Raw genomic sequence first — 21,971 nt, forward strand, 5'->3', positions numbered from 1 at the left:
GTGCAGGCGAACATCTGTTTAATGTGGTATACTGTATCCGCTGGTCCCGATGTGGCCTCCTCTTCATCGGGGAAACCAAGCGGAGGCTTGGAGACCGCTTTGTGGAACACCTACGCTCGGTTCGTGACAACCGACTGCACCTCCCAGTCGCGAACCACTTCAACTCCCCCTCCCACTCCTTGGACGACATGTCCATCCTGAGCCTCCTCCAGTGCCACAATGATGCCACCCGAAGGTTGCAGGAACAGCATCTCATATTTCACTTGGGAGCCCTGCAGCCCAATGGTATCAATGTGGACTTCACAAGCTTCAAAATCTCCCCTCCCCCGACCTCATCCCAAAACTAGCCCAGCTCGTCCCCGCCTCCTCGACCTGTCCGTCTTTTCTCCCACCTATCCGCTCCTCTTACCTCAACCCCCACCCCAACCTCCTACCTACCAGCCTCATCCCCACCTCCTTGGCCTGTCCGTCTTTCCTTGACTGACCAACCCCCATCATAACTCCCCACCTACACTCACCTTTACTGGCTCCATCCCCACCTCCTTGACCCGTCTGTCACCTCTCCATCTATCTGCTCCTTTATCCATCTTCTATCCGCCTCCCCCTCTCTCACTATTTATTTCAGAATCCCCTTCCCCTCCCCCATTTCTGAAGAAGGGTCTAGGCCCGAAACGTCAGCCTTCCTGCTCCTCTGATGCTGCTTGGCCTGCTGTGTTCATCCAGCTCTACACCTTGTCATCTCAGATTCTCCAGCATCGGCAGTTCCTACTATCTCTGAATCAATATTTCTAATGTTGTTATTACTTTACTCCTGGGTTGCTTACAGCAGTGCCTGGAATACAAGTCTTCAAAACTCCAGGGCAAGATGAAGGATTGGCTTCACCGTGTACAAACCTGGCAAATGCGTATGCTTATTAACATGGTCAAGGCAAATTGTGAAGCTTGGTACAATCAAATAGCCTCTTTGTACTCAATGTGGAAATCCATGAAAGGAAAATAGTCACATGGGCAAGGTAACATCATCGACACCAGTGCTGGACAATAGCCATTTCCAAACAAAGCAAATCTAACCACCTCTTCGTGAAATTCTATGGAATTGAAGGCATCCATTGAATCCTTACTTTCAACATTCTGACCAGAAACTGAACTGGATTAGCCATATATAGCATGGACAGGCCAGCAGCTGGGAATTCTGCAGCAAGTAAGAGCCTGTCCACCATTTGCCAGGCAGGACTGTGATGGAATACTCCCCACTTGTCTGGGTGAGGGCAGATTCAACTCAACGTTTGATGCCATCCCACTCTAAGCAACTACTTGATTGGCACTACATCGGCAAACTTAAACATGCAATCCTTCCAGCCCAGTGCAGCGTATACAATAAATAACACACACAACAACAACTGATAAAAGGTTCCTTCCATAGACATTTGCAAAGCCATGAGCACAACCATTTAAAAAGTGGACAAGGGCAGCAGATACATGATAGCATCATCATCTGCAAGTTCTCCTCCGAGCCACACACCATCCTGACTTGGAATTATACCACTGTTCCTTCAGTATCACTGGGTTAAAATCCCGGAGCTTCAATCCTAATAGCACTACAGGAATAACTACATCACAGGGACGTGGGGCAAGATGGCAGTTCACCATCATCTTCAAGGATGGGTGACAAATGCTGACCTTTCAGGCGATTACCACGTCCCAAAAATGACTAATAATAAGAAAAATCAAAGACAAGATGGGATAGACCCAAGAAAGACAGCTTTGGAGACAGAAGTGGAGTGGAGAGGAGATAAATGAAAAGAAAACCCATTTAGCTCATCTCGAGGACACTTGGTGCAGCACAACACTCAAATATAAAATGTCGGAACCAAGAAAACAAAATCCTAAGGCACGGTTAAAAAATAATTGACTGGAAAAAGAAACAGCTACAGGAGCAAAGAAAAGAATTTGGGCAAAATGAACAAAGATAGAAACCTGTTTGACACTCCATGCTCGATATCCGCAGAGAAGGGGATACAAATTCTAAGTAACCGCACCTTGCTTTTAGAATCCCTACAGTGTGGCCCAACAAGTCCACACTGACCCTCAGAGCATCCTACCCAGACCCATCCCCCGATAACCCACCTAATCTACACATCCCTGAACACTACGGACAATTTCCCATGGCCAATCCACCTAAACTGCACATCTTTGGACCGTGGGAGGAAACCAGAGCAGCCGGAGGAAACCCACGCAGACACGGGGAGAATGTGCAAACTCCACAGACAGTTGCTCTAGGGTGGAATCGAACCCGGATCCCTGGCGCTGTGAGGCAGCAATGCTAACCACTAAGCCACCGTGCCACCACACTTTTTTTTGATCAATAGTCCTGGCTTTTTGGTGGCTGAAGCCATTTCTGCATTAGGTTGCCGCACTCTTGCCACTTTCCTCAGCAGACTCTCTCAATTAGGAGAGATTCTCAGTATTTTACAGCCCAGCAAGCATTATCGTCTCAGGCTTGCTTAATAATTACCAGATAGTATACCTCCTGAGGAGTTTGGCAGGGAGCCAAATCCAAGCAATGGCAACACTGCAGCTTAGAACACTAATTCAAGTGCAAGGCTGAAATGATTAGTAGAACGCAACAGTAATAAACACCTATAAAAGCAAAGTTATTTTTATTTTAAATAATGTACCAGATACTAGGATCTGTCCATTGTTGTTAGTCTTTGCCATCTATCTACTGAATGGGACACAAACAATATAAAATGATTCAACAGAAAGCAAGGAGGTGGAAGAGAAAATCCAAAGGAAATAAATAAAGAAGCAATTGGTTTCCAATTAACAAGACAAGTCTTGCTGTTTTTCACAAGACTGATCAGTTGAAATGACATTAGCCAGCCTTCTCTCCAGGCAGCCTTACTAAAAAACTTAATTTCAAACAAAATAAAGAGTTTATGCTCGTAGCTGAGGGCAAGAGAAGATTGCAATTTATTTGACAGGTCAGTTTTAAAATGAAACATTCTATATGACTCAGAATTGCAGATAGGTGTTAATTGGTATCTTTTAAATCACTACATGCAGGCTCAAGTCCAAATTAAGGACTTAGATGTAAAAATCAAGTAGTGAGCATGTGTTGCTCTTTTTCAGATACAGTGAATTGAAGTCATGCCTGCCCTCTCAGGTGAGCAGAAAGTAAAAAAATCCAAATGGCACTACTTCAAAAATCAGGGGACTTTTTCTCTAGTCCTAGGACAATATTTATCCCTCAACTATAAGCTGAACTATAACCACTGAAGCAAACTAACCATGGAACTTGCTGTACATAAACCTGCTCTAATTTCCACTTGAAAACAGGAACAGGATCATTTCCAAAAGACTTCATCAGATGCATAAAGTCTTTGGAAATCCTGAGGTTGTGAACATTGCGATAAAACTTGTTCACTTTTGTAATCGTGCACCTTGACATCATTCAATTGGCAAGAATTTTCCTAATGGAAGTGTGGTTAAAAACACAAATTCAAGCATAAAACTGATTGTAATGTAAAGTAATAAGGAAAGGCAGTGTAATGGCAGAGGTAATGTCACTGGACTAGTAATCTAGGCTGCTGTGACACATTGTTAGTGAAATATGAATTTCACTATCTGAAACATAAAGCTAACCATGTAACTGCTGATTGTCAGAAAAAGAAATCTGATTCTCTAATACTTTTTAGGGAAGGAAATTTGCCATTTTCACCTAGTCTGGACTATGTGTGACTTCAGATCCAATCCAATGTGGTTGACACATAACCATGCCCTCAGCAGAGACTGGGATGATGAGCATCAAATGCTGACAGAGCCCACATACCATGATTACTTTTGTTTGTCTTTTTTAAAAAAAAAAGATTGTCAGTTTATCCTGTGCAGCTTTAGTAAACATCAAAGTTCTGATCAACGTGGAGATAAGGCCAATCACTATCATTGCAGCTGTGCCTCCCACCTACATCAAACGGTGCTGACTTTTCTCATTAATAAATACAGCAATTCAAGTGCAAGAGACTGCCCATCAGCAAATTGTTTAAAATTAAAAAAGGAAAGCCAGAAACTGTGATAGACATAGTCACCATAGAACAATGGGTTTGTTTCCCTGTAACATTGCCTCCTGCACAACAGGAAATCACCTACAGAAGATAAGTGACACTAATTCTACAGTACAGGAAGATCAAGAGGCAAAAGAGAAGTAATTGCTGAGTTCTTGAATATTTAAGGCTAGTACATTCCTTTTACGAACAAGGATTATAATAACTTCACTTCCTTTTGGTATACATTGGAACAGTCCCAGAGACTGTATTTCAGTTCAGCTGATTAACTGTGACTGGGAAGTAAAGGCTGGTGATATAGTTGGTGATAGCAAGAACTGCAGATGCTGGAGTCTGAGTTAATAGTGTGCAGAGCTGGAGAAACACAGCAGGTCAGGCAGTATCAGAGGAGCAGGAATGTCGATGTTTCAGGTGGGGAGCCTTCATCAAGGTAGTCTCGATGAAGGGTCCTGAGCTGAAACGTTGACTTTCCTGCTCCTCTGATGCTGCCTAACTTGCCGTGATTCTCCAGCTCCACGCTGCATTGATGGTATGGGTTGGTGATTCTCGACTACTTGCACCGTTAACATAATAAAGCCAATCCCACTGCACACCCAAAAACAACATTACAGTGGATTGGGACAGATAGCCAAAAGGTTTTAAAGGAGTGATTTTAAGGAGAGACGGAAGAGAGAAAAAGAGCTAATGCCGTGGCAGCTGAAGGGTTGCTGTTGACAGTGAGGTGAAATGATCAGAAATTCATTGGAAGCCAGGATTGGAGGAATGCAAAGATCTTGGAATGTCGTAAGGCTAAAGATGATGAAATGCAGAGGACAGAAGAGAAACAACACGGAGACTAACATAAAGACAGAATGGACAAGAAAACATGATGGTCGCGATAACGTGACAATTAATGTAGATTCCATAAACACAAGGTTTCACAACTAAGACATCTCACATGAACTGGTGTGCAACTTAAACATGATTGTTTAGGGATCTCCAGTGATGTGGGGACCACAGAAACACAGACAGTTTTGAAATAAATTCTTTCATCTCAATCCTGCACATCTCAAAGGGTTCTAAACCAAGCCTAACATGCAGCTAGCATGAGGTATCCTGGCTTTTGCGCTAAGGTCTTCAGAGCAAAGCAGGTGCATTACACATGCTACTGCTATTCTACACTAGTCACAACATTAGGATTAAAGAACAATACTTTTGCACCTCTTCTTTCAGCCTTAAGCAGTGAAACTTCTTTGAGAAATGGGTTAAATCTTTCGGTCTATGTGGAGGTAATTTATCTCAACCAGGGCAGTGATTCAGGTTTTAGAATTGGAGTGAAGATTGTGTTCTGGGGAAGGATCCAAATAGCTGGGATTCCTCTTCATGACAGGCAACCCATTGACCTTGCTGGCAGTGTATATGTGCACAAAGTTTAGGTTTGCTGTGATGCCGTTATGATAAGATACATCTATCTTTTACAATAAAATGCCTCTTCTGCATTCTCGATTTTATATCACTCCACCAAGAGAGTTACTGAAGTGAAGATGGTTTCAGTTCTGAAGAAGTCATGCCAGACCCAAAACGTTAACTCTGATTCTTTCTTCACAGATGCTGGCTGAGTTTCTCCAGCAATCTCCGTACTGGTTTCAAATTTTAAGAAGACTCATGTGGCATTCCAAAAAAAGTGCGTTTGGACTTGAAACGCTAACTGCTCTGCTCTGCATAGATGTTGTCAGGTTTCTCCAGCATTTTCTATTTTTATTGCAACTTTAGACATGGTCAGAAGATTTCTGAATGACCTGAAATTTACAGAGACCAATCTGTGGGAGACTGGCCAAGAGTGTGTTGGAATTACCAATAATAAAGGTACCCGGGTACAAACAAGTGTTTTTGCAGCAGATGATTTAAGGCAGAAATGCAAATAGGCAATCTTGGAGATGGCAAGGGTGTTTAACCTATAGCGCTTCTTGGGGTCAATATGAGAGTAAAGTTACAACATAGATCACAGCTTCAGACTGACAATTTCCAGTCAGACAACATTTTTGACACAGAGCATAGGCAATTGCTTTGATTTTCCTAACATTGAGTATGTTTTTGCTTTCTTTTGGTACCAGATGTTAGAAAAACAGTCTGACCATTTAGAGGCAGTGGAGGGGTCAACAGTCAGAGTCTTAGAGCTGTACAGCACAGAAACAGATCCTTCGGTCCAACCTGTCCATGGTGACCAGATATTCTATATTAATCTAGTCCCATTCACCAGCATTTGGCTCATATCCCTCTAAACCCTTCTTATTCTTATACCCATCCAGATGCCTTTTAAATGCTGCAATTGTACCAGCCTCTACCACTTCCTCTGGCAGCTCATTCCATACATGCACTACCGTCTGTGTGAAAAAGTTGCCCCTCAGGTCCTTTTTAAAATCTTTCCCCTCTCACGTTAAACCTATGCCCTCTAGTTTTGGATTCCCCTACCCAAGGGGGAAAAAAAACTTGGTGATTCACTCTGTTCATGGTCCTCATGATTTTATAAACCTCTATAAAGGTCACCCCCCCAGCCTCCGATGCTCCAGGGAAAATAGCCTCTCCGTATAGCTCAAACCCTCCAACCTTGGCAACACCCTTGTAAATCTTTTCTGCATCCTCTTAAGTTTAACAACATCTTTCCTACAGCAGGGGGACCAGAATTGAACACAATATTCCAAAAGGGGCCTAACCAATGTCCTATACAGTTGCAACATGACATCCCAACTGCTATATTCAATGCACTGGACCAATAGAGGCAAGCGTACCAAATGCCTTCTTCACTACCAGAGAGGTGGCAGTGAGGTAGAAATGGGTGCTCTTTGAAAGATAGACAATTGATAAAGCACTAGGATGACCTTGGCCCTTTCAGCTCCACACCAGGAAGAATATACTGTCAACAGGAGAAATCCTGATTAGCTGACGAAATATTTGAGTCAAAGAGATGGACTGTAAAGAGCATTTTGAGGACAGCAAGGTTCGGTGCAGGGGTCAAAATACTTTCTTTTGCCTCGAGGCTCCTCTCAAGATTTGCAAAAGGACTACTTTGATTTTGAGCTTTTATGTTTTGGTTTACAAGGGCTCCTTTCTGTTTCTCGCCAGCTGTTTCATTAGATGCAGCCTTGTACTAACATCACCTGAGTGTTTGTGATCAATGGGGTATTTAGACTCACACAGATGCAAAATTAGAAGAATTCAACAAAATACTGAATAATCACCACCACTCCATTAAACCTAAAGCCAGAACACACAAGGAAAACATTAATTTCAAACACCACAGTATTTAAATCAGCATGAGATAATAGGTACAAGTTAGCAACAAACACATTTGTTAAAAAGAAAATTGATACACACCTATGCACAAAAATCCACCATCAAAAATTCTGTCTGTGGCATAGTTACAACTAAATAACTGCATGTTTGTCTCAAACACTGTCACCGCACTTCAAATAATTCACTGTATGAAGTACTTTGAAATGTGAGAACTCAATGTATGAAATAACACTTCTGTATTAAATTATCCAATTGACAACGTTCACTACAACAGTAAATGTTCTTATAATGCAAGTCCTTTGTTGAAACTGCCCACCCACCTTCACAGTCATCCTGTTTTGCTGCTCCTCTCCCCCTTCCTTACAGTTCCTTGTCTCCACTCCCCACCTTTGCTGTCCTCTTCTCATGCCCTTTTATAAATGCAAACACTTCTCCAGTGTACGGTGAAGCAGCAAATTAAAGGAAGAATTCGGAGCAGGGTTAGAGGGATCCCAAAGCTTCACAATAAGGTACCTTCTCGCCTTCATTTTAAGTTTAGGTTGTACAACAACATGCAATTTAGCCAAACTGTTCAAGACCTCTTGGGAAGCAATAAGTTCACAAACAAATTAAGTGGAAAAAAGTGGAGGAAAAACTTCAATGAAAGTGTCAAAACAATTCTGGAACAAGCTCAAAGCATTCTCAATCCAGAACCAGTGGTTAGACAACATGATTGTACAAATGATCCTTAATAATAGTTCCTTACAGAACAATTTCCTCAAAGCCACACTTCAGAAGAGGCCCGCATTTATATATTGTGCTTTTCTGAGAATCTAATCAACTAATGCAAATATACTAAATAAAACCCAAAAGAACTGCTGATGCTGTAAATCAGAAACAAAAACAGAAGTTAAGTTAACGTTTCAGGTCCAATAACCCTTCCTCAGAACTGATGGTGGCTGGGAAAATGTCGGTTTATATGTAGAAGGTAGGTTGGAGGGAGTGTGATCAGGAATAAACGATAGGTGGGGATAGAGCCCAAAGAGAGAGAACAGTAGTCAGACAAAGGAGTGGATAACAATCTGGCCAGGAGGGTGAATAGTTGTTAATGGGGACTGTTAGTGACTAACAACAGGGGGTGTGTAATGGCAGGCTGTGTGTTAACAAAGCCTGGTGTGTGGGGTAGGGTGCTGGGACATGGGAGAGTTCAGGCCTTAAAATTATTGAAATCCATATCGAGTCCGGAGGGCTGTAGGATCCCCAAGTGGAAAATGAGGTGTTGTTCCTCCAGCTTGCGTTGGGCTTCACTGGAACACTGCAGCAAGCCGGAGACAGAGATGTTGGCCAGGGAGCAGGGTGGTGCATTGAAGTGGCAGGCAACAGGTAGTTCACGGGCTTTTTTGCGAGCAGAACGTAGATGTTCTGTGAAGCGGTCACCCAGTCTATGCTTCGTTTCCCCAGTGTAGAGGAGACCACATTGTGAGCAGTGAATGCAGTAGACTAGATTCTGGGAAGTGCTGCTTCAGCTGGAAGGTATGTTTGGGCCCTTGGATAGTGAGGAGGGAGGAGGTAAATGGGCAGGTGCTACACCTTCAGCGAGTGCAGGGGAAGGTGCCGTGGGACTGTTGGGTGGTGGAGGGGTGGTGGAAAGAGGGGGAAACATGTTGGGAGTGAAGTGAAAGTGGACCAGGGTGTCCTGGAGGGAACGGTTCCTGTGGAAGGTGGACAAGGGAGGGAGGGGAATGTGTGTGTGGTGGTGGCATCTCGCTGGAGGTGGCCAAAATGGTGGTTGATATATTCTGGATGTGGATGCTGGTGGGATGGTAGGTAAATACAAGGGGAACCCTATCGCTGTTGCATGAGGGATGGGGGAGGGGGGGTGAGGGCAGAAGTGCGGGATATGGGTTGGACCCGGTTGAGGGTCCTGTTGATATGGTGCTGGGGATTCCTCGGTTGGGGAAGATGGTGGACATTTTGGAGGCTCCCTTGTGGAAGTTAGACTCATCGGAACATATGCGGTGGAGACGGAGGAACTGGAGAATGGAATGGAGTCTTCACAAGAAGCAGGGTGTGAGGATGTATAGTCCAGGTAGCTGTGGGAGTTGGTGGGTTTATAGTGAATATTATTGGCCAGTCTATCCCAAGAAATGAAAACAGATGTCAAGGAAGGGAAAGGACGAGTCAAGATAGATTAGGTGAAAGTGAGGGCAGGGTGGAAATTGGAAGCGAAATCGATGAACTTTTCCAATTCTGGATGAGAGAGGGAAGCAGCATCGATGATATCATCGATATTTTGGAGAAAGAGTTGTGGATGGGGACTGGAACAGGGAATGTTCCACGTACTCCACGAAGAGACAGGTATATCTGGGGCCCATGCGGGTACCCATGCCAGCCCTCTGACCTGAAGAAAATGAGAGGAGTTAAAAGGGAAGTTATTGAGGGCGAGGACAAGCTCGGCCAAGCGGAGGAGGGAGGTGTTGGGCGGGGACGGTTCAGGTCTTTGCTCCAGGAAGAAGGGGAGAACCCTTAGATTCTCCTGGTGCGGAATGGACGTGTAAAGGGATTGCATGTATATGGTAAAGAGGCGGCGGCTGGAGCCTGCAAACTGGAAGTTTTGAAACCGGCATAAAGTATCAGAGGAATCACGGATGTACGTGGGCAGGGACTGGACCAGAGGAGAGAAGACCAAGTCAAGGTAGGAAGAGTAGAGTTCTGTGGGGCAGGAGCAGGCTGAAACAATGGGTCTGCTGGGACAGTCCTGCTTGTGGATTTTTGGAAGGAGGTAAAAGCGAACTGTGCAGGGCTGGGGGAACTATCAGCTTGGAGGCAGTATGAGGTGTAGGGAGGAAAGAGATTACCAGATGAAATGAGGTCAGTGACTGTGGTGGATCCAATGGCCTGATGTGCCATGGTGGGGTTACAGACCAGGAGCAGATAGGAGTAGGTATCTGCGAGCTGGCACTCAGCCTCTGCATTGTAGAGGTCAGTACGCCAGACTACAACAGCACCACCCTTATCGGCAGGCTTAATAACAAAGTCAGGGTTGGATTTAAGCACACAGCGTGCAGTCAGTTTGAAGGGAGATAGGTTGGATTGCGTGGGGGGGGGTGCAGAAAAATTGAGGCGACCAATGTCATGTTGGCAGTTCTCAATGAACAAATCAAGTGCAGATAAAAGGCCAGAGGGAGTGGTCCAGGTGGAGGGAGAGTGTTGGAACTGGGCGAAAGGGTCTGTGGGATAGAGAAGGCTTTTATCCAAAGAAATGGGCACGGAGGCGAAGACGGCAGAAGAAGAGTTCTGTCTGACATTCATTAAGGTGGGGATACAGGGGAAATAAAGCTGAGACCTTTGCTGAGTACAGAATGTTCAGCATCGGAGAGCAAATATACTGTTATATGAACAACTTAAAAGTATGACGAAAATAATTTCTAAATTATTAGGCTGAGCCATAACCCATTTAATGGGAGAAACGTTTGCACAAGACATCCACTGCATAACTCATTAACAAACACATTGCCCCTAACACAGGGCCTCGTATGATTTATGGTGCCATTGTCCTCATCCCTGGAGTGCTGCTAAATCAAAGTATTGATTTATCATGTGAACTATTCATGATTTACAGATTTCTTTGGTTCACGAAAATGAACTGTCCAAGATGAGGGGTTCATTATGGACAGTTGTTGCTTAGCGATAAAACACCATATGGCAAGAGAGTTCTGCATACATTTTCAGTGAAAACTGAGCCACTCTACTCTCATCAGGATGTTTTAAAATATCCTAAAAGAAAACTGGTGTGGAATGAAAAATTAAATTACCTGTATTAGCAGTGTGCACCACACACTTGGTGTCATATGTCTTAGTAATTGGTTAATGAATTTACAGCAATCTTTACACTCCTGACAGCTCCGAGGAAATTCCCTTCTCCTTAGACTGATGGTTTAATTTAATGTTTCGGCTGAAATACAGCTTTAATTCTGTTACACTGCAGAACTAAAATAAGTTAGTACAATTCCAAAAGTAAAACATTCGAAGAGTTCAAGACTGATTTGAACACTTCTTGGGGCAGGCTGAGAAATGAAAGATTAGCACATCCTACCACATTCCTGGGCAGTTTGAACCCACTGTTCTTACACAATTGTGTTTTTATTATGGACAGGATCAGCTTTTATTTTTCTGCACATTAGTCTCTGCAGATAGGAGGTGGTAATGGTATAAGGGTAATGTCACTGGACTCGTAATTCAGGTCCCCACTGGGGACATGGGTTGGAATCCCAATAGAATAGATGGTAAAGTTTGAACTCAATTAAAAATCTGACGTTTTTTTAAAAAGAAAAAGAGAGAAAGGTTATTCAGTGGGTGTGGGCTGCACTACTGGGTCAGCATTTATTTCCCATTCCCATTTGCCCTTGAGGTGGTGGTGGTGAGCTGCCTTCTTGAACCAGTAACAGTTTATGTGCTGTAGATAGACCCTCAATACCGTTAAGGGAAAGAGTTTCAGAATTTTAACCCAACAACACTGAAGGAACAGTGATATACTCCAAAGCCGGGATGGTGAGTAGCTCAGAGGAGAACTTGCAGGCGGTGGTGTTCCCACGTATCTGCCGCCCTTGTCCTTCTAGATGGAAGGGGTTGCGGGTTTGTAAGGTGCTGAGGAGCCATGTTATAGTTCTACAGTGGTGGTCGGTACACACCATTGCCACTGACTGATGAGGAGGATGAATGTTTGCTTACGTGGTCCCAATCAAGTGGGCTGCTTTATGTTGGGTGGTATCAAGCTTCAAATGTTGTTGGAGCTGCACTTGTCAAGGCAAGTGGGGAGTATTCCATTACATTCCTGACTTATGTCTTGTAGATGGTGGACAGGCTTTAGGAAGTCAGGAGGGGAGTTCCAGTATTTCCAGATTGCTCTTGTATTTATATGGATAGTCCAGTTCAATCTCTGGACAATGGTAACTCCAGGATGTTGATAATGAATTATTCAGCAATGGTAAGGTCATTGAACATCATGGGGCAGGAGTTAGATTTTCTCTTGTTGCAAAAGGTCATTGTCTGGCACGTGTGTGGTGAGAATGTTACTTGCCACCTGTTAGCCCAAACCTGGATGATGTTCATATCTTACTACCTTTGGACATGGTCTGCTTCAATGATGACCGTGTAACCAGTGGTGATTGTTGCTGCAAACCCATCTGATTCGCTAATCACCTTCAGGGAAGGAAACTTGCTTAGTCTGGCCTATAGGTGACTCTCAACTGAGGTTGAGAGGGTTTACTCCAGGTGACTACGAGCAATGTGATCGACTCCTATTGCCCAAAGAGCAGTTAAATGCTAGCCTAGCCAGCGACACACACATCCTCCCCAAGCATGCAGCATTCAGGTCAGACGACCCAGATGTATACAGGAAATCCAGACATGACCTCACAAAGCCATCAGGGATACCAAGAGGCAGTATCGGACTAAGTTGGAGGCCCAAACCAACCATATAGACACCCGCTGGCTGTGGCAAGGCCTAAACAACACTACAGGTTATAAAATGAAGCACAGCAAGATAACAGACAAAGGCACATCCCTCTCTGATGCAGCCAATGTTTTCTGTGCTCAGTTCGAGCAGAATGCCAGCGGTGCGGTGTTACCTGCCCCAATAGCCCCAGACACACCTGTTCCCTCTGTCACTGCTGCAGACGTCAGATCAGTTCTCCTGGGAGTCAACCCAAGGAGAGTGACTGGCTTAGATGGAGACCCAGTCGAGTGCTCAGATCCTGTGTGGACCAACTGGTGGAGGTATTCACCAACATCGTCAACCTCTCCTTCCTACAAGCTGAAGTCCCCACCTGCTTCAAGAAGACCACCATCATCCCAGTACCTAAGAAAACACATGCAACGTGCCTTAATGACTACCGCCCAGTGGCTCTGACTTCAATAATCATGAAGTGCTTCGAGAGGCTAGTCAGGCCCACACCAACTCCAGTCTCCCAACCTGCCTCAATTCCCTATAATTTGCCTTCCGACATAACAGGTCCACAGTGGACACTATTGGCCTAGCCCTAGAGTCATCCCAAGAACATCTGAACAACAAGGACACCTATGTCAGACTCCTGCTCATAGAGTACAACTCTGCTTTTAACACCATTATCCCCTCCAAGGGTCTAGGCCCAAAACATGACTCTCCTACTGCTCTAATGCTGCCTGACCTGCTATGTTCCTCCAGCTCCACACTGTATCGACATTATCCCCTCTATAATCATCTAAAAACTCAGGTCTCAGCTCCATCCTCTGCAACTGGATCCGCAGTTTTGTGACCCACAGACTGCAATCAATAAAGATAGACAACAGCACCTCAACACTGGAGCACCCCCAAGGATGCGTTCTCAGCCCCCTAACTGTACACCCATGACTGTGTTGAAAAATTCCGAACGAACGCCTTCTACAAGTTTTCTGCCGACACCACCATGGTAGGGACGTTATCAAACAACAAACTTATCAAAGAACACAGATGGGAGATAGCGGGTTTGGTGACGTGGTGCAATGAAAACAATCTGTCTCTCGTTAACATTAGCAAAACTAAAGAACTGATCATTGACTTCAGAAAGAAAGGAGGAGAACACACCCCCATCTACATTAACGGTACTGAGGTTGAGAGGGTTGACAGTGTTAAGTTCCTTGGAATGACGATAACAGACAACCTGACCTGGGCTTCCCACGTAAATGCGACAGTTAAGAAGGCACAACAATGCCTCTTCTTCCTCAGGCAGCTCAGGAAATTTGGCATGTCCATAAGGTCCCTCACTAACTTCTCTGATGCACCATTAAAAGTGTACTGTCTGGGTGCACAACGGCCTGGTTTGGCAACTGCTCTGCCCAGGACCATAAGAAGCTATAGCCCAGACCATCACGGAAGCCAACCTCCCATCCATGGACTCTATTTACATGGCCTGTTGCTGCAGAAAGACTGCCAACATCATCAAAGACCCATCACACCCCAGCAATGCTTTCCTCCAATGTCTTCTGTCAGGCAGAAAATACAGAAGCTTGAACACACGCACCAGCAGGTTCAAGAACAGTTTCTTTCGGGCTGTTATTAGACTGAGGAATGGATTCTCTAACTCCAAAGAATGCTGGTCTTGCTAATTTTGATCTTGCCTTGCTCAGGCCCTGTGCAATGTAACTTGTATGTCTCTGTCTAGCTTTTTTTTCTCCCGCCACCCTATGATCTGCCTGTACTGCTCGTAAACAAAGCTTTTCACTGTACTTGGGTATGCGTGACAATAAAATCAATCAGGATGAGAAAAATATTAAAAGCTCCTTAAACTACAATTCCTGCGGTAAAGTTGCTGTCACAGTCCTGCTACATTGGATTTTGACCGAGCAAGAGCGATGAGGTGGAGACATATATTTAATTCAGATTAGCGCATGACAGGATGTGTAGTGTGTCCCTGTGCTGGGGGTCACAGGTTTGAAAGATGTTACAAGGCATCTTGCAGATTGGGTGCCTAACACCTTAATGCACAGTTTCCCAACAGCGTGCACAAAACCGGCTCCTGTTTCCTAGTCTAGTCGTCATTTGTGCTAGGGTTGAGTGCAATCCAGCCCAGATAAACGTTGACAAAGTCCAGGAGTGAAAAATGACCCCGACTTTACAAGAGTGCGAAAGTGACTAGTTCTTGCTACCTCTGGCCCTAGCCTTTACATTCTCACACAAATCTAAGTTAACATTGAGGTTTTCAAGTTTGCTCAGTCCAGCAAATTTACGACACATTCAGTGTGCACCAGTACTGATGCTGCATGAGTCTCCATATATAAACTCAAAGTACATCAGCAAGAAGCTTCTATTCCATTAAGATAAACCTAAAATCTGTGGATTCTGGAAATCCGAAACAAAATCAGGAATTGCTGCAGAAACTCAGCAAGTCTGGCAGTATGTGTGGGAAGAAAGCAGTGTTAATGTTTCGAGTCCGGTGACTCTTCAATCAGAGCTTCTCCTATTCCATTTCTCTGTTACGCAGTAGGTAGGGACACCACAAGAGCTCTCTCCATTTCCTTCTGTGTGCTTCGTAAGCAGGCAGTGCACGGCTAATGAGTGCTTCTTCAAAATCCCTCCGCTGTTGATCAGTATTCTTGTACAGTCTCTGCAGCAGACATCACTCTGATCCTTCAACTCCTATTATAGCACTCTGCACCTACTCTCCTCACTCCAAGTTCCTGCTACTAGCACTGGCCACACAACAGCATCATTATTCAATCCCCATTCATGTCAACAAACTGCTTGTTGCTTCCCACTCTCTTCTTGCCTTTCCCATTTACACTTATAAATTTTACATTTCTGCTACCCACCACAGCCCATCGAGCAATTCCATCCTCATACCTTAATGAACTCACCAAACCTACTGTTATTACCAGTCCTCAGGTGACTAATTATAGTCAGAGAGTCATAGAGTTGTATCCAACTCTTCCAGGCTGAACAGATATCCTAAATTATTCTAGTCCCATTTGCCAGCATTTGGCCTGTATTCCTCCAAATCCGTCCTATTCATTTTGTATCCATCCAGATGCCTTTTAAATGTTGGAATTCTTCAATTCAGTACAGTTCCAGACAGATTATCCCAAATCGCTAAATCTCAGGCGAAGGGGATAAACTGGCTCCCCTTCTTCATTCACCTAACACCCACTTCAGTTGGTTGAAACAAAGATAATTTAAAAATAATTTAAATTTGTAGTCATCCGAGTCAAGTGATTTCATATTTTAAAAGGAGCCAATTTAACCAGACTTTTAAGTTACGGAGAGGGTGAGTTTATCAGTTACTGAATGGTGTTTGACACACTTACCTTTATTGGTCAGCGCACTGAGTATAGGAGTTGGGAGGTCATGTTGCAGCTGTACAGAACATTGGTTAGGCCATTTTTGGAATACTGTGTTTAATTCTGGTCTCCCTGCTAGAGGAAGGACTTTATGAAACTTGAAAGGGTTCATAAAAGACTTACGAGGATGTTGCCAGAGTTGGAGGGTTTGAGCTATAGGGAGAGGCTGAATAGGTGGGGCTATTTTCCCTGGAGTGTCGGAGGCTGAGGGGTGACCTTATACAAGTTTATAAAATCATGAGGGGTACGAATAGGATGAATAGCCACGGTCTTTTCCCCAGGGTAGGGGAGTCAAAAACTAGAGGTTTAAGGTGAGAGGGGAAAGTTTTAAAAGGGACCTAAGGGACAAATTTTTCATGTAGAGGGTGGCGCGTGTATGTAATGAGCTGCCAAAGGAATTGGTGGAGGTTGGTAAAATTACAACATTTAAAAGGCATCTGAATGGGTACACGAATAGGAAGGGTTTAGAGGGATGTGGGCCAAATGCTGACAAATAACTAGATTAATTTAGGATATCTGGTCGGCATGGGCAAGTTGGACTGAAGGGTCTGTTTCCATGCTGTACATCTCTATGATTCTAAATGGGAGAAGAAACTATAATGGACACGAGCACATAACTTAGGAACAAGAAGTTAAAAAACATGATCAGTTTAAATCTTTGTAAAGATTCTGTACAGTTACACCTGGCACGTAGGAAGTTATTAGAAGGAATTACATTCGCATTTGAGCAGTTAGTGTCAAGATTCTTGGCTTTGCAGGTCAATGAAATTCTTTTGCCCTGGTTCCTTTTTGTCAGTGGATGGCTCACAGCACGATGACAGAGTGCCTTCCCTTTCTTTAGTGCAAAATGTTTGATCACTGTTCTCAAACTGCGACCTGCACAGATCAATAGCCCATACACTAGCAGGCTAATAACACATACTCACTGACCGCAAGTTGGAATTAAGTATTCAAAATGTCCATAAGCAATACAGGGTTCTGATCCATCATCGTGGCATCTAAATCTCATCTCTTTTTCATTCACCCATTGCCTCATTTTCCAAACAGTTTGGAGGTAACAGTAAATGTTTAGAAATTTGTGTTAATCATTAGCTGCTGAATAAGTCTTTTTTTTTTAAAAAAAGGTACATGATTAAGATAATTGAATGCACTAGGTTGAAATATTTCAATCTGCAACATGCTGTGATGCACCAGACCAGGAAATGAGCTTCCGTACAAGTATCCCAGACAGTCCGGGTGTAACAAACAGTTCCTGGATGAGTATTCTTGCCCCAAGTGCTTTGGAGGGATTGGTTGGCAGGCAGGCAGGTTACATTGGGTGTGTGTCCGTAAACCACTCTTAATCCAAGCTGATAAATGTCCCACCACTAAAAATGGATGCTAACATCCCTTTCAAGCTAGGAAAATGTTGACTGGATAATGCTACCAGTCACTCATTAAAACAAAAATTTCCTCTCCAAACCACTGTTCAGTCATACGTCATCAGGTCTCTGTCACTCAAAACACACTCCATAATCACTACACTTCCTGGTTCCACAATGAGTTGACAGTACAAGTGGTTGGCTGGTAGCCACAGAATGTTGCACGGGAATTTCTGTGGACTACAGAATAAACACAACTTTCTACTTCCTCAAGCCTAATCGTTCAATCGTAACTCTTCACTTCCGAGCCAGGTTGGTACCAACTCTGCACAGTGCAATATCCCATACACTAGCATGCTGTACAGATCTGTGATTCCAAATGAGAGAAGAAACTATAACAGACACAAGCGCACAAAGTAGGAGCAATAAGTTTAAAAAAAGATCAGTTTAAGTCTTTGAAAAGGGACTGCACAGTTGCACCTGGCACATGGGAAGTTCTTAGTAGGAATTACATTCACATTTGAGCAGTTAATGTCAAGATTGCTGGCTGTGCAGGTCAAATGAAATTCTTTTGTCCTGGTTCCTTTTGTTGATGGATTATTAAGAAGGAAGTAGAGTAAGATAAAATGGAAAGAAATATTGGAAGAATTTGGGGCAGAGAGGTGAAAAGAGGCTCTTGTACAGGATGAACAGGCCAGACCAGTTCAGCCAAGTAGCTTCTGCTGTAAAATTTGATGTAATTTTCAGCATCAGTCTCCAGGCCATACAGGTGTATAACCACAGAGGATTAAAGCTATTGATGAAATGATTGAATAGCAGAGCAGGCTCAATAGCTTGCTGTCCTCAGTGTTCCAGTGCAGCATTGAGGGATAGCTAGACTGTCAGCGGTGCTGTTCCAAAAAGGGATGCCAAACCTAAGCGCTATCCTCTCTTTCATAGGGGTGCAAGGATCTTTCAGAACCTTTCAAACAATGGAAAGAATGTTCCCCTAGTGCGCTGGGCTCAACGACAAGAACAGATTAGCTGGCCAAACGCATAAAATTCCTGGGACCTGATCAGGTGTACCCTAGATCTCTGTGGGAAGCTAGGGAATTGATTGCTGAGCCGCTTGCTGAGATATAGGTGATGTGCCTTAAGACTGGAAGTTGGCTAATGTGGTGCCACTATTTAAGAAAGATGGTAAGGAAAAGCCAGGGAACTACAGACGATGAGCCTAAAATCAGTGGAGGGTAATTTGTTGGAGGGAATCCTGAGGGACATGTTTTTGGAAAGGCAAGGACTGATTAGAGATAGTCAACATGGTGTAATGCATTGGAAATCATGTCTCACTAACTTAAATGAGTTTTTTTGAAGTAGTAATGAAGAGGATGATGAAGGCAAAGCAGTGGATGTGGCACTCAACTAGGTTCCTCATGGTAGCCTGGTTGGCAAGATTAGATCACATGGAATACAGGGAGAACTAGCCATGTGGATACCGAACTGGCTCGAAGGTGGTGATGGAGGGTTGCTTTTTAGACTGGAGGCCTGTGGCCAGCAGTGTGCCACAAGGATTGGTGCTGGGTCCACTGTTTTCTGTCATTTGTATGAAAGAATTGGATGTGAACAGAGGAGGTATGGTTAGTAAGTTTGCAGATGACACCAAAATTGAAGATGTAGTGGACAGCAAAGAAGGTTATCTCAGAGAATAATGGGATCTTGAGCAGATGGGCCAATGGGCCGAGGGTGGCAGATTGGGTTTAATTTAGATAAATGTGAAGTGCTGCATTTTGGAAAGGCAGATCAGGGCAGGACTGAGATACTTAATGGTAAGATCCTGGTGAATGTTGGTAAACAAAGAGACCTTGGAGGGCAGGTTCATAGTTCCTTGAAAGTGGAGTTGCAGGTAGATAGGATAGTGAAGCAGCTGTTTGGTGTGCATGCATTTATAGATCAGTGATTGAGTGTAGGAGTTGGGAGGTCATGTTGCAGCTGTACAGGACATTGGTTAGACTACTCTTGGAACGCTGCGTGCAATTTTAGTCTCCCTGCTATAGGAAGGATGCTGTGAAATTTGAAAGGATTCAGAACAGATTTACAAGGATGTTGCCAGGATTGGAGAGTTTGAGCTATAGGGAAAGGCTGAATAGGCTGGGGCAATTTTCCGTGGAGTGTCAGAGACTGAGGGGTGACCTTACACAAGTTTATAAACATCATGAAGGGCATGGATAGGGTGAATAGATAAGGTCTTTTCCCTGGGATGAGGAAGACCAAAACTAGAGGGCATAGGTTTAAGGTGAGAGGGGAAAGATTTAAAAAGGGACCTAAGGGGTGCGTTTTTCACACAGAGGGTGGTGCATGTATGGAATGAGCTGCCAGAGGAAGTGGAGGATGCTGGTACAATTACAACATTTAAAAGGCATCTGAATGGTTACACGAACAGGAAGGGTTTCGAGGGATGTGGGCCAAATGCTGGCAAATGGTAATAGATTTATTTAGGATATCTGGTCGGCATGGACAAGTTGGGCCAAATGGTCCGTTTCCATGCTGTACATCTCTATGACTCTATTTGTCTCAATGCAGTTTGTGGGAACTTGCTGTGTGCAAATTTTTTGCTCGGTTTCACCTTGTTACAATAGTGAGAACCTTCCAACAAGGACCCAACTAGCCGTGAAAAACTTTGGGACATCTGAAGTCCAGAAAGGTAAAGTTTGGTGCCTTCTCTCCATTTAACACAACCTTAAAAGGACGAAACTTGGAGATTAATATTTTTCTATCCTCTGAATGCAGTGTAAAGCCTTTCCCTCCTTCCTCCAAAATATATGGTTCCATATCTACTGCTGGATGCCAGTTCCTTTAAGTGGATAGAGGCAGAAACTGTCATCTTTATACATGGTACATAAGCACGCCCAAGTTGAACGATTAGCGTTGGCACAATACAAAAACAAAGAATTATGGATATGGAAAATCTAAAACAAAAACACAAAGTGCTGGAGAAACACAGAAGTTCTGACAGCACCTGTAGAGAGAAAAAGAGAGTTAATATTAGGAGTAGATTTGTAGCTCGGGTAACAGGTGTTGAGGTTGTTGAAGTTGGTTGGCTCGCAGAGCTGTTCCAGTGAAGCTCAACACCTCATTTTCCGCTTGGGAACCCTACAGCCCTCTGGACTCAATATTGAGTTCAATAATTTTAGGGCCTAAACTCTCCCATGTCCCAGCCCCCTTACCCAACACACCAGACCTTGTTACCACATAGCCTGCCACTACATACCCCCTGTTGTTAGTCACTAACAGTCCCCATTAACAACTATTCACCCTCCCAGCCTGATCGTTAGCAACTCCTTTGTCTGTCCAACTGTCTTTCTCTCTCTTTGGGTTCTATCCTATCGTTTACTCCCTACCCCACCCACCTCCCTATTTTCTGCATATAAACTGACGTTTTCCCAGCCACCATCAGTTCTGAGGAAGGGTCACCGGACCCGAAATGTTAATTCTGTTTTCTCCTTCACAGATGCTGCCAGACCTGCTGAGCTTTTCCAGCAACTTTGTCTTTGTTGTTGTAGTCATTTATCCTGTTGTTTGTGGGAACTAGCTGTGCATTTGTGTTTTTCAACATAATTCATAAACACATATAACAATCAAAATAACTCCGTTCCAGAATTTCTTGTACCGATTTCTTTTTAAAATAAATAATGACAGGCTGCAAAAAAAAAAGCTGAGAGTCACCCGACTATTAGTTTGTATATCCCAAAACAGCTACACTGTCTCAAAAGACAAGGCAGAACTTTCCAGACTGGTGGTGTCACCACCTATCTCTTGTAGCCATCCACAAAAGGCACTTCCAAACTTGAAAGGGTCATTCTGAAACAAAGATGACATCTCAAACTCCCAAGGTAAATGTTTGCAAACGATAATCAGGCTGGAGCTAATCCATTTAAGGTCAGTACCATTTTTAGAGCTGCAAGAAACCACTAGGTAAGGTGGCCACGATGGTCTCAATTTTAATATTGCCCTCAAAAGGCAGTTATAGTGATCTGTCTCCTTGAATGGCTGCAGCTCACATGATGTACACATACCCACAGCACTCTCAGGAAAGGTTTTGAAAATCAGGAGTGGGCTCAATAGGGTAGATAGGAGGCATCGGTTTCCACTCAGAAAAGGTCAGCAGGCTCATAAATTTACAGTGATCTGTAAAGAATCAAGGAAAAACTTTTTTTACCCTGAATAGTTAGGGAATGGAATTGACTGCCTGGAAATGTGGTGAAGGCAGGTTCAATTGATTCAAGGACAAAAACAAAGTTGCTGGAAAAGCTCAGCAGGTCTGGCAGCATCTGTAAAGGAGAAAACAGAGTTAACGTTTCGGGTCCGGTGACCCTTCCTCAGAACTGTTCTGTGGATTCACTTTGTAACTTGCAGAGGGTCTAACTCTTAGAAAACTCTGATGATCCTAATATATGGACTGGGC

General features: G+C 43.9%; 1 protein-coding gene across 1 annotated transcript in view; it reads right to left on the reverse strand.

Annotated features, from left to right (window-relative positions):
- Window positions 1-21,971, reverse strand: part of LOC109919762 (beta-secretase 2) — an 80,069-nt gene that overhangs the window by 37,993 nt on the left and 20,105 nt on the right. The window contains exon 3 of the mRNA XM_048603033.1: window positions 13,530-13,620. Within this exon, the coding sequence (XP_048458990.1) occupies window positions 13,530-13,620 (91 nt within the window). The remainder of the gene's footprint in view (window positions 1-13,529; window positions 13,621-21,971) is intronic.

The sequence above is a fragment of the Rhincodon typus genome, chromosome 11 (assembly GCF_021869965.1).
Source record: "Rhincodon typus isolate 14 chromosome 11, sRhiTyp1.1, whole genome shotgun sequence".
In the NCBI taxonomy this organism is placed as follows: Eukaryota; Metazoa; Chordata; class Chondrichthyes; order Orectolobiformes; family Rhincodontidae; genus Rhincodon; species Rhincodon typus.